The 15685-nt window shown below is 38.6% G+C and overlaps 1 protein-coding gene across 1 annotated transcript; it reads left to right on the plus strand.

Moving 5' to 3' along the window:
- Window positions 1-4686: 4686 nt before the first annotated feature.
- LOC148300327 (uncharacterized) lies at window positions 4687-15409 on the plus strand (the record flags this gene model as incomplete). The annotated part of the gene is made up of 9 exons (XM_088274942.1): window positions 4687-4942; window positions 6355-6514; window positions 7102-7196; window positions 8517-8700; window positions 10509-10672; window positions 11876-12057; window positions 12331-12568; window positions 13270-13464; window positions 15288-15409. Coding segments are annotated over exons 1-9 (1460 nt in total), but the record flags the coding sequence as incomplete, so codon positions are not given.
- Between the last annotated feature and the right edge of the window lie 276 nt (window positions 15410-15685).

Here is a 15685-nt window from a genome sequence, read left to right on the forward strand (position 1 = left end):
TTAAGTTGGTTTGTTTAGTTAGTTATTTTATATATTTCATACACATTTACAAATGATTTTCAATTAATTTTGTTTGTTAGGGGAGGTCGATGAGATTGGGATGTTAGTGGAAAATGGAATTGGATTGAGAAGACAATACTTGACATGTAAATTTATCTTAAAATTTTCGACTAAAAAATATAATATTCTGATTTAAAAAAATGATAGTTAATAATTCCGAGGGGGCGTCAGAGGCCTGCACTTGCAGGGCATTAATTGGAGACCTAGATCTTATTTCATTGGGTGCCCATTTAATGACGGCTTCCTTTCAGACCTCTCCAGCATTAGCATTCCGTTTTCCACTAACCTCTCAACCTTATTAACCTCCCAAACTTGTTTGTAATAATTTTTATTTCTGCTAATAATTTGGATGCAACTGGCTATCCAGAAGCTTTCAGATTCATTGTCGTTGCATGACCTAGTTGTGAAAGTAGAGTAGAGTTCCCTAGATTTTCAATTCTGCGGCGATTGCATCGTTCAGAACTATCTTCAAAAGCTGTTCCGCACGACCGCGCTTTTGTTGTTTTCGAGTCATCTTGCCCCTATGTGCGGCGCGGCGAATTGCCGGCTTTGTGAGTCAGTGACAAATTGACATTCTGATTCTGGAGAAGGGTGATTGATGCAGGGGACAGAAGACGATTGAAAGCACGCGTGGAGAAGAATCATTAAAGATATCATGAAATACATTTAAAAAATAAAAAATATAAATTATACATTTGTGGGTTACAATAGTACATGTAGGAAGGCTCAATATATAAATACATACAGATAAACTTCACAAAAAACATAATAAGATAATAAAAAAAAAACAAATAATTCAAATCGTATCGGGTTGTGGTCCCGTGGCTAGTGTCTCGGATTTTTTAATCAAAGTTTTCCGGTTCGAACCACTTTACCACAATTTCATACCACTTTCTAATAATGAGCCGCTCAGGCTCACAGAAATAGTATGAAATTGAAGTTTTTTTTTGTAAATAATAAAAACTCAAACATTTATCTTTTTTAAATTGTAAAAAGTGTAAAATAATAATATATAAATAAAAAATAACTCGCATTGGCTAGAAGGGTGAATAGCCATAAAAAAAGAAGAAATATAAGTAAATAGATGTTCGTTAATTGATCTTTGGTTCTGTGGACGAAGCCGAACTCAACCGCTAGCTCCGGCGAATGTCTTTCTACCTCTTTCTATATTCATGCCTGTCTCTATCTCGCGCCCCCATTGCTGTTATTATGAATGTCTTTTTTTTATTTATAGGCTATGCACGCATATTATCACCGTTCAGCCAGGTTGATCTATTATTTTTATTTTTACATACATTATTTATTATTTATATATATTATTTATTATTTATTACATTATTAATTAAGAAAGGTGTGTTGAGATGGTTTGGACATGTGGAGCGTATGAGTGAAGAAAGAACGGTTAAACAAATTTATGGAGCGAATGTAGTTGGAAAAAGAAGCAGAGGACGACCGAGGAAAACTTGGCACAATCAGGTATGTCAAATACTTGAAAGCGGCCGGGTCAAGAGTCGTAATAATCGTCGGGTATGTATGAGGAGATGCATGAATGTAGAAGAGGCAAAGAATGTTTGCAAAGACAGAGTGGTGTGGCGTTCGATTCTCTCTGCCTACCCCTGCGGGGAAGCGGCGTGATGGTTAGTTAGTTAGTTAGTTTTATTTGTATGTGAGGCAAAAAGATGTATGATAGATGTTCGAATGGTGAAAGAAGGAAAGAATGCAAGGCTGAGATAATCATTATTGATAAAATGGTTTACTGATGAAGTCAAGGAACTCGCCGAAGAAAAGCCATCTGAAATACAGAAGCTCACCGTCACCAGAAGAATATGCTAAATATGTGACGCTGAGAAACCGAGTGAACTCGGACGTAAATAAGTTCAACACATTTGTTGTTAGACAAATTAGTTAAAAAAGCAATAGAGTTCAATAAGACAGCTTACCTCTGCTTTGTAGGTCTTACTAAAGCATTCGATAGAGTCAGATTAAAGGAAGTCATTAAAATTCTCGATGAAAAAGAAATACCCTCTAATAATATCAGTTATGGCAAATAAAAGCCTATCAGCGGAAGCTAAACTGGCAGTGCACAACGGAGTCCTGGTTCCAACTCTAATGTATGGAAGTAAAACATGGAGTTGGCAAAAGAAGGATGAAAGTAGACTGAGTGCAGTCGAAATGCAATCTCTCAGAAGAATGTGCGACAAAACGATGTATGATAGATGTTCGAATAGTGAAATAAGGAAGGAATGCAAAGCGGAGATAACCATTATCAATAAAATTAAGAAAGGTGCGTTGAGATGGTTTGGACATGTGGAACGAATGAGTGAGGAAAGAACGGTAAAACAAATTTATGCCGAGAAAGACCAAGAAAAACATGGCACGATCAGGTATGCTAAATACTTGAAAGTGGTCAGGTTAGGAGTCGTAGTAATCGGCGGGTATGTATGAGGAGATGCATGAACGTGGAAGAGGCGAAGAATGTTTGCAAAGACAGAGTGGTGTGGCGTTCTATTCTCCCTGCCTGAAGCGGCGTGATGGTTAGTTAGTTAGTTATAAAAGATCTAAACGAACCAGCGAAGAAAGGACTGTAAAAGAAATTTATGAGGCGAATCTTGTTGGGAACATGAGCAGAGGATGACCGGGCAAAACTTGGCATGATCAAGTATTTAAAATAATTGAAAGTGGTCAATTCAGGAATCCGAATAATCGGCGGGTATGTATGAGGTCCGCCTCCATAGTGTAGCGGTTAGCGCTCTAGGCTACCATGCTGGAGGTCCCGGGTTTGATTCCCAAGAGGGTCGCAATAAATATTATTGATTTTTCAGTCAAATATATATTTAATATGACCCTGGACTGGTACCTGAAGCGAAAGGCTGATCACCTTTCCTTCGTGTATTTAACGATCAAGATAACACTGCTTCTATATAATGCAGTGCCCTATGCACCTTTGGGGTGCGGATAAGGGTTGGGAGGAGGATGTGTGAGGGGATGCGTAAAGAAGAATGTGTACAAAGACAAGAGTAGCGTGGTGTGGTGTTCTATTCTCTCTGCCTATCCCTGCGGAAGCGGCGTGATGGTCAGTTAGTTACTTTAGATTGCATTTCTGTAAAAAATTAAGGCCAATGTTGTAAGATCACAGAGAGCGGGATAGGATGATATTTTTCAAGGATCTCGGTCATTAATGAACAAAATAAAAACATATTTAAGAACATAATATGTTTATTTTCAGGGGGGAGAGTATACATATATTAGTCACGATGAATAACTCCCAAGAAAATTGTGCAATAACACACGTTTCATGGTTATATCATCTATCTGCCTATACATATCTGCAAACACTAAAACAGTAATTACTGGCTACACATCCAAATAAAACAATGCCGAATCGTCCTCTGTAGTTTATATATTCTGATCCAGCGCTAGGAAATGAAACTGTCCAAAGCGCCAACACAATGGGGGAAATGGAACCCTTCTGCCGCGACAAGTCATTTGCCAATAGTTGCAAGAGTCTGAAAAGGTAACAAAGTTACAGAATTAGTTTTTATGTTCGAAAAATAAGCGATCTCCGATGTGAGGATATCAGACACCGGTATACACTAAGATGGTCTTATAAGGTATACAGTGGCAGGCTTCTCGGAGGGGTTGATATGAAGAGTTCCAACCTCATCATAAAACTACTCGTGGAGCACAGATGGGGGCTGGAAATTTGTCAGCAAAAGAGTCCAGTCCGGTTTTGCGATTGCAAGCTTCGTCGGGCTGGTCTTCTTACATCATATATCCAATATTATTTATTAATTATCATCCATACCTATTTCTTTGTGAACAAAACATGGCCAAGCATTGCACCCACTAGTAAATTGACATTTGTAACTGTATAAGTAAAACTGGAAAACCATTTCAAAATCTATACGCCACGTGCTGTAGCTATTTTTTGAATGACATCTTTTGTGTTTGTTGAATCTTATTTTATATGCATATAGTGCAATAAATAACATTATATGACAATAAATGTGCTTGTAACTATGCCGGTTGTCCGTACTTTACCTAAAATATAACATAAAAACAATAATAAAAACAGACTCGCTGTCAACGGACTGTCAAAATGACATTTCACACAAAGAAGATTGCACAGTTTTTCAGGCATGAAAAACAACAACAAAAACAGTTGATTACCTGCAATGCTGTTGATGGGGTCATTCCGGAGGTTATAGAATACATATTTCTTCTAATTAGCGCTTATTTGAGCAGCAGTCGAGACAAATTTCTTGCGTAATTTGTTTGACAGCTGTTTGGCAAACGGCGGAATGAGAGGAAACGCCTTACCAATAATGAAGTACTCACATTTCCAATATATAATAGTTATTTTCAACACGAGATCACCCGGCTTGTCATTTATTGTTTACAATGAATTATATAAATTAGTTTGTGCAATGAATTCATAACGGCCGCCCGGCCAGACTCGAACGAAGCTTATATACAAACATTATATACTAATGATTTCGCGTCATATCGCCAGGTTGGCAGTGAAATCTTTCGTCTTTCCAAATTTCGTACTTGAACGTTACAAAACCAGAGAAAATGTAACAAAATCTACTATTTTCCTCGTCGTGAGTGACCAGCATGACGTTTGTCATTGCTTTTGTTGTTATTATGTGATGCGAGCCGATGGATATTTACGTTATTGTATGGCTGTTTTCACCCTACTTTGAATGTATAAAGCAATTAAATATAGTTTTTTTAAAGAAATTACTGACTCAAATGCAAGATGTCGATATGTGAAGAGTTGTGTCGAGCCTGCCTCAGTCGGAATGGAAAAGTGTCGCTTTTTTGCAAAGATAGTGACATATGCCTGGCTGATCTTATGTGGGAATGTATCTCATTGAAGGTAAAATCCTATATATATATATATATATATATATATATATATATATATATATATATATATATATATATATATATATATATATATGTTGTCGGGAATAGGGAAGGATGCAAAGACAACAAAGAGATTTTTTCACAACAAAGTGTTTTTCTAATCGACCGACCACTGTCGTAGATGTTCTTATTTGCTCTGCTTCGCTCTGCGCCGCTCTCTTGCGCACCTCTGCTTGCTTACATCCGACGCCCATAGATGGTGCAATACAATTTTTTCATTGCTTAAATCTAACAATATATATATATATATAATATATATATATATATATATATATATATATATATATATATATATATATATATATATATATATATATATATATATATATATATATATATATATATATATATGTATTGAACGATGCCTTTAACAAAATACATGTATACAGTATTAAATATAAAAATACACTATTGAATACACTAATAGAGAAACAAAAAGTCTTAAACATAAAATAATAATAAAATTACAAATAGTAAGCACTGGTCAATACACGTCTCCTTCACACACTATCAGCAAGCAGTGAGAGAGAAATATATATATATATATATATATATATATATATATATATATATATATATATATATATATATATATATATATATATATATATATATATATATATATATATATATATATATATATATATATATATATATATATATATATATATATATATATATATATATATATATATATATATATATATATATATATATATATATATATATATATATATATATATATATATATATATATATATATATATATATATATATATATATATATATATATATATATATATATATATATGGTGCATAGGGCACTGTGTCATATAAACGCAGTGTTATCATGATCGTTTACACACGAAGGAAAGGTGATCAGCCCTCCGCTTCAGGTACCGGTCCAGGGTAATATTGAATAAATATTACAGTGAAAAAATCACTTATATTTATTTTACCCCCCTTGGGAATCGAACCCGGGACCTCCAGAACGGTAGCCGAGCGTGCTGACCATTACACTACGGAGGCGGACAAAATATATATATATATATATATATATATATAATATATATATATATATATATATATATATATATATATATATATATATATATATATATATATATATATATATATATATATATATATATATATATATATATATATATATATATATATATATATATATATATATATATATATATATATATATATATATATATATATATATATATATATATATATATATATATATATATATATATATAATATAAATAAAATTAGAATTCCATCCAATAATCGTAAAACCCGATTAAAAATGTCAGTACCAAAATGGATGTGTAACTCTCTTTTCCCTTACAGATTGAACATAACCCTTGTGTTTCTTTGCCAAGCAAGCTGTGCGAAGCTTGTATCAATAAATTGGAAGAGTTCAACAGATTCAAACTGCTCTGCTGGGACTCCGATAAAAGGCTGAACAAAAATGTCTCAAATTGTAGAAAAAAATCACAGGCCGAAACAGGTAGGAACATTTTTGATTGGCATAATGTAGGTGTGATGAATATCTGGTATTCTGGGTGTCTGGTTGCTTTTTACTTTCCGGACGAATGCTGGATGGGTTATTATAAATGAATAAATATGGCTCGAAGCTAGAACTGTATGCCAGGGTCAGGAGTGCAGAAGTCAGAAGGGGTGTGCGGCTGAGGCAGGTATAGTTGGGAAGATCAAGGGTCTATGAGATGGTGTAGCCATGTGGGGGGTGTAGTTAGAGCAGTATATATGGGAGAGTAGGCCCGAGAGTCTACATAGCATGTATGGCTAGAAGCTAGGACTGTATGCCAGGGTCAGGAGTGCAGAAGTCAGAAGGGGTGTGCGGCTGAGGCAGGTATAGTTGGGAAGATCAAGGGTCTATGAGATGGTGTAGCCATGTGGGGGGTATAGTTAGAGCAGTATATATGGGACAGTAGGCCCGAGAGTCTACATAGCATGTATGGCTAGAAGCTAGGACTGTATGCCAGGGTCAGGAGTGCAGAAAAATCTGAAGGAATTTGCAATTATTATCCCAGTAAATCTAGAAACTACTTCAAAATTGTATGTATTTCATTTTAGATAAATTTGACAATCCCGTGTATCCAGAAATTCAAAGAACCATCCGGAAAAGATCCAGGAAGACGTCTACAGTCAACGCTTGTACTAAGAGAAAGGTATACTAATGTGCAAAGGCAAATAGCCGCAAGTTAAAAACAGTAGTTTTGAGATAAACAAGTTTATAGTTAACTTAAAATGATGCTTTTCGACAAAATATGTATCAAATTAATACAATTTTGCGGCTATTTGGATAATGAATATCTCGGTAGAGGAAAGAGATGGAGCAAAGTCTGTGATTGTATATGATAGAGGCCGGGTATAATAATGCTTTGGGCCGTGTTACGCCAAACAGCCGCAACTTGAGTTACGGCTAGTTGCTTTTACACATTAGTACATATGATACACATACCAACCCTTTTTGCTATATTCCCAGCACGTAGAATACAATATACATATCTACAAAAAGAACATCAATAATATATTATTTTTTATGTTTTTTTTAAATAAAATAGTAGACTCAAAAAATCTGTGTTTGATTTTAAAATAATACAAAATTTTGTTGGTACTGTTTTCTGTTGAATTTGGGTATTTCAAAATTATTTTTACATCTTTGGGATGTTTGTTTCTAGTTTTGAGTGACTGTTTTCTTTGAGAAGTTATATTATTGATTTATTTCTTTTCATCTCACCAATAGATGTCTCTAGTAGAGTTCTAGTGATTCAAGAACAATCTTTCAAAATTTATTAATATATATACAGATTTTTGTCCGCCTCCATAGTGTAATGGACAGCATGCTCGCCTACCGTTCTGGAGGTCCCGGGTTCAATTCCCAGGGGGGTTTAATAAATATAAGTGATTTTTTCACTCTAATATTTATTCAATATTACACTGGACTGGTACCTGAAGCGGAGGGCTGATCACCTTTCCTTCATGTGTAATCGATCGAGATAACACTGCGTTTATATGAAGCAGTGCCCTATGCACCATTGGGGTGCGGAAAGGGATTATTATTATTATTTTATATACAGAACTTCCGAGAATTTGAGTAGTGTGGTTGTCAATAATGGGTAGAATTGGTGAATATTACATGTGTGTAAAGTGATCACTTAAACCAGCCTACGGCAGTCGTCAGCCCCGTAAGTGCCCAGACTTCCATTTTCTTCTTCATCTTTGATGAGATGTCAAAAAATAATACTAAATATTTTTCCGATGGAGAAAAAACCTTCAGGTTTTACCTAAAAAGATCTGTTGCACAGTAAATAGTTCAATAAGTGGCTTGATATTTATTTTTAATACATTTTATTATATTTTTAAACTTTAAAAACGATCTCCTGAAACACCTAGTTTTTTGATGTATGACGTTGTTGAAAGGAGTGAGCGATATTACCGGGAGGGGTAGGTTGAATAAAAAAAATATTTTGCATGTTTTTTTTCAGGGCCCCTCTGAAAGTGTTGACCTTAAGAATAATGACAAAGGTATGAATGTGGAAGAAAAATTTGAGTCTGAGGATGATGACATCTCTTTAAAAAGCCTGGCCCAGAAAGAAATTGATAAAAGGAGAGATGATATTGATGAAACTTCGAAAAATTCAATACAGGATTTTGAAAAGTCACATTCAGGTAAGTAATAATCATTGTCAAACCCTTATCCGCACCCCGGTGGTGCATAGGGCACTGCATCATATGAACGCAGTGTTATCTTGATCATTGACACATGAAGGAAAGGTGATCAGCCCTCCGCTGCAGGTAACAGTACAGGGTAATATTGAATACAGGATTTAGAAAAATTCAATACAGGATTTAGAAAAGTCACATTCAGGTAAGTAATAATCATCGTCAAACCCCTATCCGCACCCCGGTGGTGCATAGGGCACTGCATCAAATGAACACAGTGTTATCTTGATCATTGACACATGAAGGAAAGGTGATCAGCCCTCCGCTGCAGGTAACAGTACAGGGTAATATTGAATACAGAATTTAGAAAAATTCAATACAGGATTTAGAAAAGTCACATTCAGGTAAGTAATAATCATCATCAAACCCTTATCCGCACCCCGGTGGTGCATAGGGCACTGCATCATATGAACGCAGTGTTATCTTGATCATTAACACATGACGGAAAGGTGATCAGCCCTCCGCTGCAGGTACCAGTACAAGGTAATATTGAATACAGAATTTAGAAAAGTCACATTCAGGTAAGTAATAATCATCGTCAAACCCTTATCCGCACCCCGGTGGTGCATAGGGCACTGCATCATATGAACGCAGTGTTATCTTGATCATTAACACATGACGGAAAGGTGATCAGCCCTCCGCTGCAGGTACCAGTACAGGGTAATATTGAATACAGAATTTAGAAAAGTCACATTCAGGTAAGTAATAATCATCGTCAAACCCTTATCCGCACCCCAGTGGTGCATAGGACACTGCATCATAAAAACGCAGTGTTATCTTGATCATTCTGCCTATTATTGAACATCCACATTGCGATATCTCGATATCCGCAGGGGTAGGCAGAGAGTATAAACAATCTTCGGCTCTTCCACATTTGATTATCTCCTCATACATCTTCTTCTTCTTCTAAACCTTATCCGCACCCAATGGTGCATAGGGCACTGCATCATATGAACGCAGTGTTATCTTGATCATTGACACACATTGATCAGGTACCAGTCCAGTGTAATATTGAATAAATATTACAGTGAAAAAATCACTTAATATTTATTTGACCCCCCCAATAGGAATGGAACCCGGGACCTCCAGACATTGACATCGCGTCATACCATCGTGGTGCCCTATACACCATCCGCGGTATTAGGGGTACAAAAATTACACCAATAACAAAAACCAATGGATCTTTGTCAGACGGGAGGAATATCTAATTTAACATACTTAACCTACAAAGGATTGTATTAGACTCGTGAAGTGTTTATAACACCCGATATAATCAATATTTTCATTCATCATTTTCTTTTTGAAATTTCGCCTTCGAAAAAACGTTATTTTCGTAAGTTGGCAATAAATGACATCACAGAAGCGATAGTTTTTTTAATGTTGGTGTCATTGCTAAATCATTGGCGGCTCTATTTGTCGATGTCTATGGTCCCCTCTCCCTTCGTATTAGTATAACACAAATGGTAGTGTAATGGTAAACAAACAATCCACACTACTACTATTACAGCTCTATACACCATAGACAATAAACCATATGACGTCGTAAAACGTTCCAAGACGGAAATTTGATGACGTATGCGAACGCACGTTTTTCGTTTGATTAAAATATGTAAAGTTTAAACCTTCATATCTCCCTTAGTTCCCTACAGATGTCAATAAGAATGTTACCGATAGTCTTGGATTTTCCATATTAATTTATAAGCCAATAATCACACATCATGATATTTATCCATTGTGATATTTTGTTTTTATAGATGATGATGCAAAATCGGGGTTAGCCGATCAGTTGGAAGTGAAGAAACAAGACAAGAAGAGATCTAAGAAGACGAAGAAAGAGAAAAAAATGAAAGATCCTGTATCGGGTAGTTTGGTGCCGGAAGAATCACAAGAAAGGCCGAAGAGAGACAAGGAAATAAAGGTATGAGGGTGAGATCACTAGAGCCACAGCAGGGTGGATGCGGTCTCCAACGCCCTATGCTTTATACCACGCAATCCTCAGTATTCTTCACACCCTTGAACATCCGTATTGCGATAACTGTTATGTAAAATTCTCAACAATTTTTTGGACAGCCCTGATCTCCGAAATCGAATGAAGCTTAGCGTGCGTCAAAGAGGTACTAGGCAAAAATCTGTATTCCCAGTATTTGTACATAACGCAAACTATGCCATGTTCTCTCCCATTCCGTGGCTTCACATGTTAGCCAATGCTTTTGAAAGTATAGATTTATTTAATATATTGTTATCCACCTTGAAGTGTGTACTTTCTCAGCATTTCTTCTCCATGTTATAATGGATAAATGTAAACGTTGTGTTTCACTCTCTCTCGCTGCTCGCTGATGGTGTGTGAAGGAGACGTCTATTGACCAGTGCTTGCTATTTGTTATTTTATTATTATTTTATGTTTAAGACTTTTTGTTTCTCTATTAGTGTATTCATCAGTGTATTTTTATATTAGATACTGTATATATGTATTATGTTAAAGGCTTTAGCCGTTCAATAATTAAATAAATAAATAACTTGATATCAGCAAGGGTAGGCAGAGAGAATAAACAATCTGCGGCTCTTCCACATTTAATTATCTCCTCATACATCTTCTTCTTCTTCAAAACTTTATCCGGACCCCAGTGGTGCATAGGGCACTGCATCATATAAATATCTTGATCGTTAACACATGAAGGAGAGGTGATCAGCCCTCCGCTTCAGGTACCAGTCCAGGGTAATATTGAATAAATATCAGAGTGTAAAATCTCTTTTATTTATTTGACCACCCCCTGGGAATCGAACCCGGGATCTAAGTCCTGTAAATAGTGCCCAGACTTCTATATTCTTTCTTCTTCATCTATGTTGATATGCCAAAAAAATGTTAAAAACAGTTTGTATTAAATGTTAAACATATAAGATGTATTATTTTGAGAAATAAAAAGACTTTGTATTTTGATCCACTCACATTTTTATTAACCAACTAGTTTCGGCAACAACCTGTTGCCCTCTTCAGGGTTTAATTTATGACTTAAGTCTTTTTATATCTCAAAATAATATATCAGTATGATCCACAAAGTTAATGCTTTCAATATTCAAAACATAAAAGATGAATTAATAAAAGAATAAAAAATGCTTCTAGGAGCTGTACTACTCGGACGACTTCCAGTTTGTGTTCAAGAAGAAGCAGAAGAAGAAGCGCCGCCTCACGCACTACATGTGTGACACATGCGGTTATCGCTCCAACGACGCGTTCTCCCTGCGCATACACACACGCTCTCACACAGGAGAGCGGCCATTCGCGTGCACCCTATGCAGTAAGAGGTACTCTTGGTCATATTCCTATTGTTACACTCCACGCTGAAGGTTGGCGGTCATCGTGTCAGTCTGCAGCCGCTCTGAGCAGCGCCCCAGTGCTGCAGCGGAGCCAGGATATACGCAGAGTTGCCGAGCCAGGATATACGCCTTCTTCCTACGCTGCGTTTACCTTCCACGCCGCTTTGTAATATAATACCTATTACTCGCTATTTCTCTCCCCTCATACAACGGCCCGAGTACTCCACGCTGAAGGTTGGCAATCATCGTGCCATGTTGCAGGTACGCTACGGGCGCGGCGCTGCGCGCGCACGCGTGGCGGCACAGCGCGGGTGCGGCGAGCGTGTGCGAGGTGTGCGGGCGCGCGTGCCGCTCGCGCGCCGCGCTGGCCGCGCACCAGGGCAGCGCGCACGCGCCCGCGGGCCACGCCTGCCCGCTCTGCCCGCGCGCCTTCTGCAGCGCCTCCAACCTGCGCGCGCACCAGCGCACGCACACCGGCCACCGCCCGCACCACTGCCAGGTGAGGAATTGCATCAGACATGATCTTGCATCGGTCATAATCTTACATCGGACATAATTTTACATAAACATAATCTTACAGACATAATCTTTCATCAGACGTAATCTAACATCAGACATGATCTTACATCGGACATGATCTCTTACATATAACGTGATCTTACATCGGACATAATCTTTCATCGAGCATAATCTTACATCAAACCTAATCTTATGTTGAATGTAATCTTACATTTTACGTAATTTTGCATCGAATGTAATCTTACATTAAATGTAATCTTGCATTAAACATAATCTTACAACAAAAGTAATCTCACATCGAACATAAACTTACATCAAATATAATTTTACTTTGAATATAATCTTGCATTGAACGTAATCTTACATCGAACATAATCTTACATCAAACACAGTCAAGGGATAACTGGAGAAGAGTCATTGCTTCCAAATACTTGTTCACAAATCTGGATAATCTCCAATTATACTATATTTCACAATCCTCAGTAATGAGGAATAAGACCGAGAAGAAGATAGCTCTAAGTGAGTGACTGCTTTCTAGGAACGACTAATCTAGAATTCGCTTGCCAGACTATATACACAATTGTGGGATGCTGTTGTCGCCACTGTGTCACCAACATACCTTACATTTACCTTATGTAACGCAAGCAAGCAGTGCTCTTTATCTTTGTCTGTCTCCTCCAGACGTGCGGCAAGGCGTTTGCGACGTCGTCGGACCTGAAGGGCCACGTGCGAACGCACACGGGCGAGCGCCCGTTCGCGTGCGCGTCGTGCGCCAAGCGCTTCTCCCTGCGCTCCAACCTGGCCGTGCATATGCGCACTCACACGGGAGAGAGGAAGTACAACTGCGCCGAGTGCGGGAAGGCCTTCATGTACAAGGTAATTTCTTCACTTGTTCGTTCCACGTGTCCAAAGTCTACTCTCATCCTTCCCAAACCATCCCAAGCCGCCTTCCTTAGTTTGCTGGATAGTGCTCATCTCAGCCTTGCACCCTTTCCTTATATCACCATTGGAACATCTACCATACATGGTCTTGCCGCACTGAGAGATGGCATCCCGACTGCATCCAGTCTACTCTCATCCTTCCCAAACCATCCCAAGCCGCCTTCCTTAGTTTGCTGGATAGTGCTCATCTCAGCCTTGCACCCTTTCCTTATATCACCATTGGAACATCTACCATACATGGTCTTGCCGCACTGAGAGATGGCATCCCGACTGCATCCAGTCTACTCTCATCCTTGCCAAACCATCCCAAGCCGCCTTCCTTAGTTTGCTGGATAGTGCTCATCTCAGCCTTGCACCCTTTCCTTATATCACCATTGGAACATCTACCATACATGGTCTTGCCGCACTGAGAGATGGCATCCCGACTGCATCCAGTCTACTCTCATCCTTCCCAAACCATCCCAAGCCGCCTTCCTTAGTTTGCTGGATAGTGCTCATCTCAGCCTTGCACCCTTTCCTTATATCACCATTAGAACATCTACCATACATGGTCTTGCCGCACTGAGAGATGGCATCCCGACTGCATCCAGTCTACTCTCATCCTTCCCAAACCATCCCAAGCCGCCTTCCTTAGTTTGCTGGATAGTGCTCATCTCAGCCTTGCACCCTTTCCTTATATCACCATTGGAACATCTACCATACATGGTCTTGCCGCACTGAGAGATGGCATCCCGACTGCATCCAGTCTACTCTCATCCTTCCCAAACCATCCCAAGCCGCCTTCCTTAGTTTGCTGGATAGTGCTCATCTCAGCCTTGCACCCTTTCCTTATATCACCATTGGAACATCTACCATACATGGTCTTGCCGCACTGAGAGATGGCATCCCGACTGCATCCAGTCTACTCTCATCCTTGCCAAACCATCCCAAGCCGCCTTCCTTAGTTTGCTGGATAGTGCTCATCTCAGCCTTGCACCCTTTCCTTATATCACCATTGGAACATCTACCATACATGGTCTTGCCGCACTGAGAGATGGCATCCCGACTGCATCCAGTCTACTCTCATCCTTCCCAAACCATCCCAAGCCGCCTTCCTTAGTTTGCTGGATAGTGCTCATCTCAGCCTTGCACCCTTTCCTTATATCACCATTAGAACATCTACCATACATGGTCTTGCCGCACTGAGAGATGGCATCCCGACTGCATCCAGTCTACTCTCATCCTTCCCAAACCATCCCAAGCCGCCTTCCTTAGTTTGCTGGATAGTGCTCATCTCAGCCTTGCACCCTTTCCTTATATCACCATTGGAACATCTACCAAACATGGTCTTGCCGTACTGAGAGATGGCATCCCGACTGCAACCAGTCTACTCTCATCCTTCCCAAACCATCCCAAGCCGCCTTCCTTAGTTTGCTGGATAGTGCTCATCTCAGCCTTGCACCCTTTCCTTATATCACCACTGGAACATCTACCATACATGGTCTTGCCGCACTGAGAGATGGCATCCCGACTGCATCCAGTCTACTCTCATCCTTCCCAAACCATCCCAAGCCGCCTTCCTTAGTTTGCTGGATAGTGCTCATCTCAGCCTTGCACCCTTTCCTTATATCACCATTGGAACTTCTACCACATATGGTTTTGCTAGGATGAAAGTAGACCGAATGCCCTTTATGGGAAAAGTGTAAAGTTGTGTGTTTTCATTATTGGGTTTGAAGAATATTTTACTCAATATTGATTTTCGCCTCTTTCTCATTCAGTCTTCGCTGAAGTCCCACCAGCGCGTGCACTCTGATGTGCGCGCTCACCCCGACTCGCTGCGCCTGCACACGCTGCCGCACGGAAATGCCCAGAAGCATGACTGCCCCACGTGCCACAAACAGTAAGGAAATTTTAAAAACTTTCTCAGCCCCTTGTCAACAAAAATCCGTGCGTTTCGGTGCTGTGTAGTCGATACACATATAAAAAATAACAATTTTAAATCGAAAAAAAAAATAACAGTCATAAATCAGCGTTTCCCAACCTTCTGTGGCCCGCGTACCACTTGATAAATTACACTTTTTTCGACATCTCAACATAGACAAAGAAGAATATGGACGTCTGGGCTTAGGAGTGCAATTTATTTATTTAGAAATTTAACAGAACATTAACATAAATA

This window comes from Brachycentrus maculatus, unplaced genomic scaffold, assembly GCF_059751285.1.
Source record: "Brachycentrus maculatus isolate JH-2025_06_01 unplaced genomic scaffold, ASM5975128v1 h1tg000750l, whole genome shotgun sequence".
In the NCBI taxonomy this organism is placed as follows: Eukaryota; Metazoa; Arthropoda; class Insecta; order Trichoptera; family Brachycentridae; genus Brachycentrus; species Brachycentrus maculatus.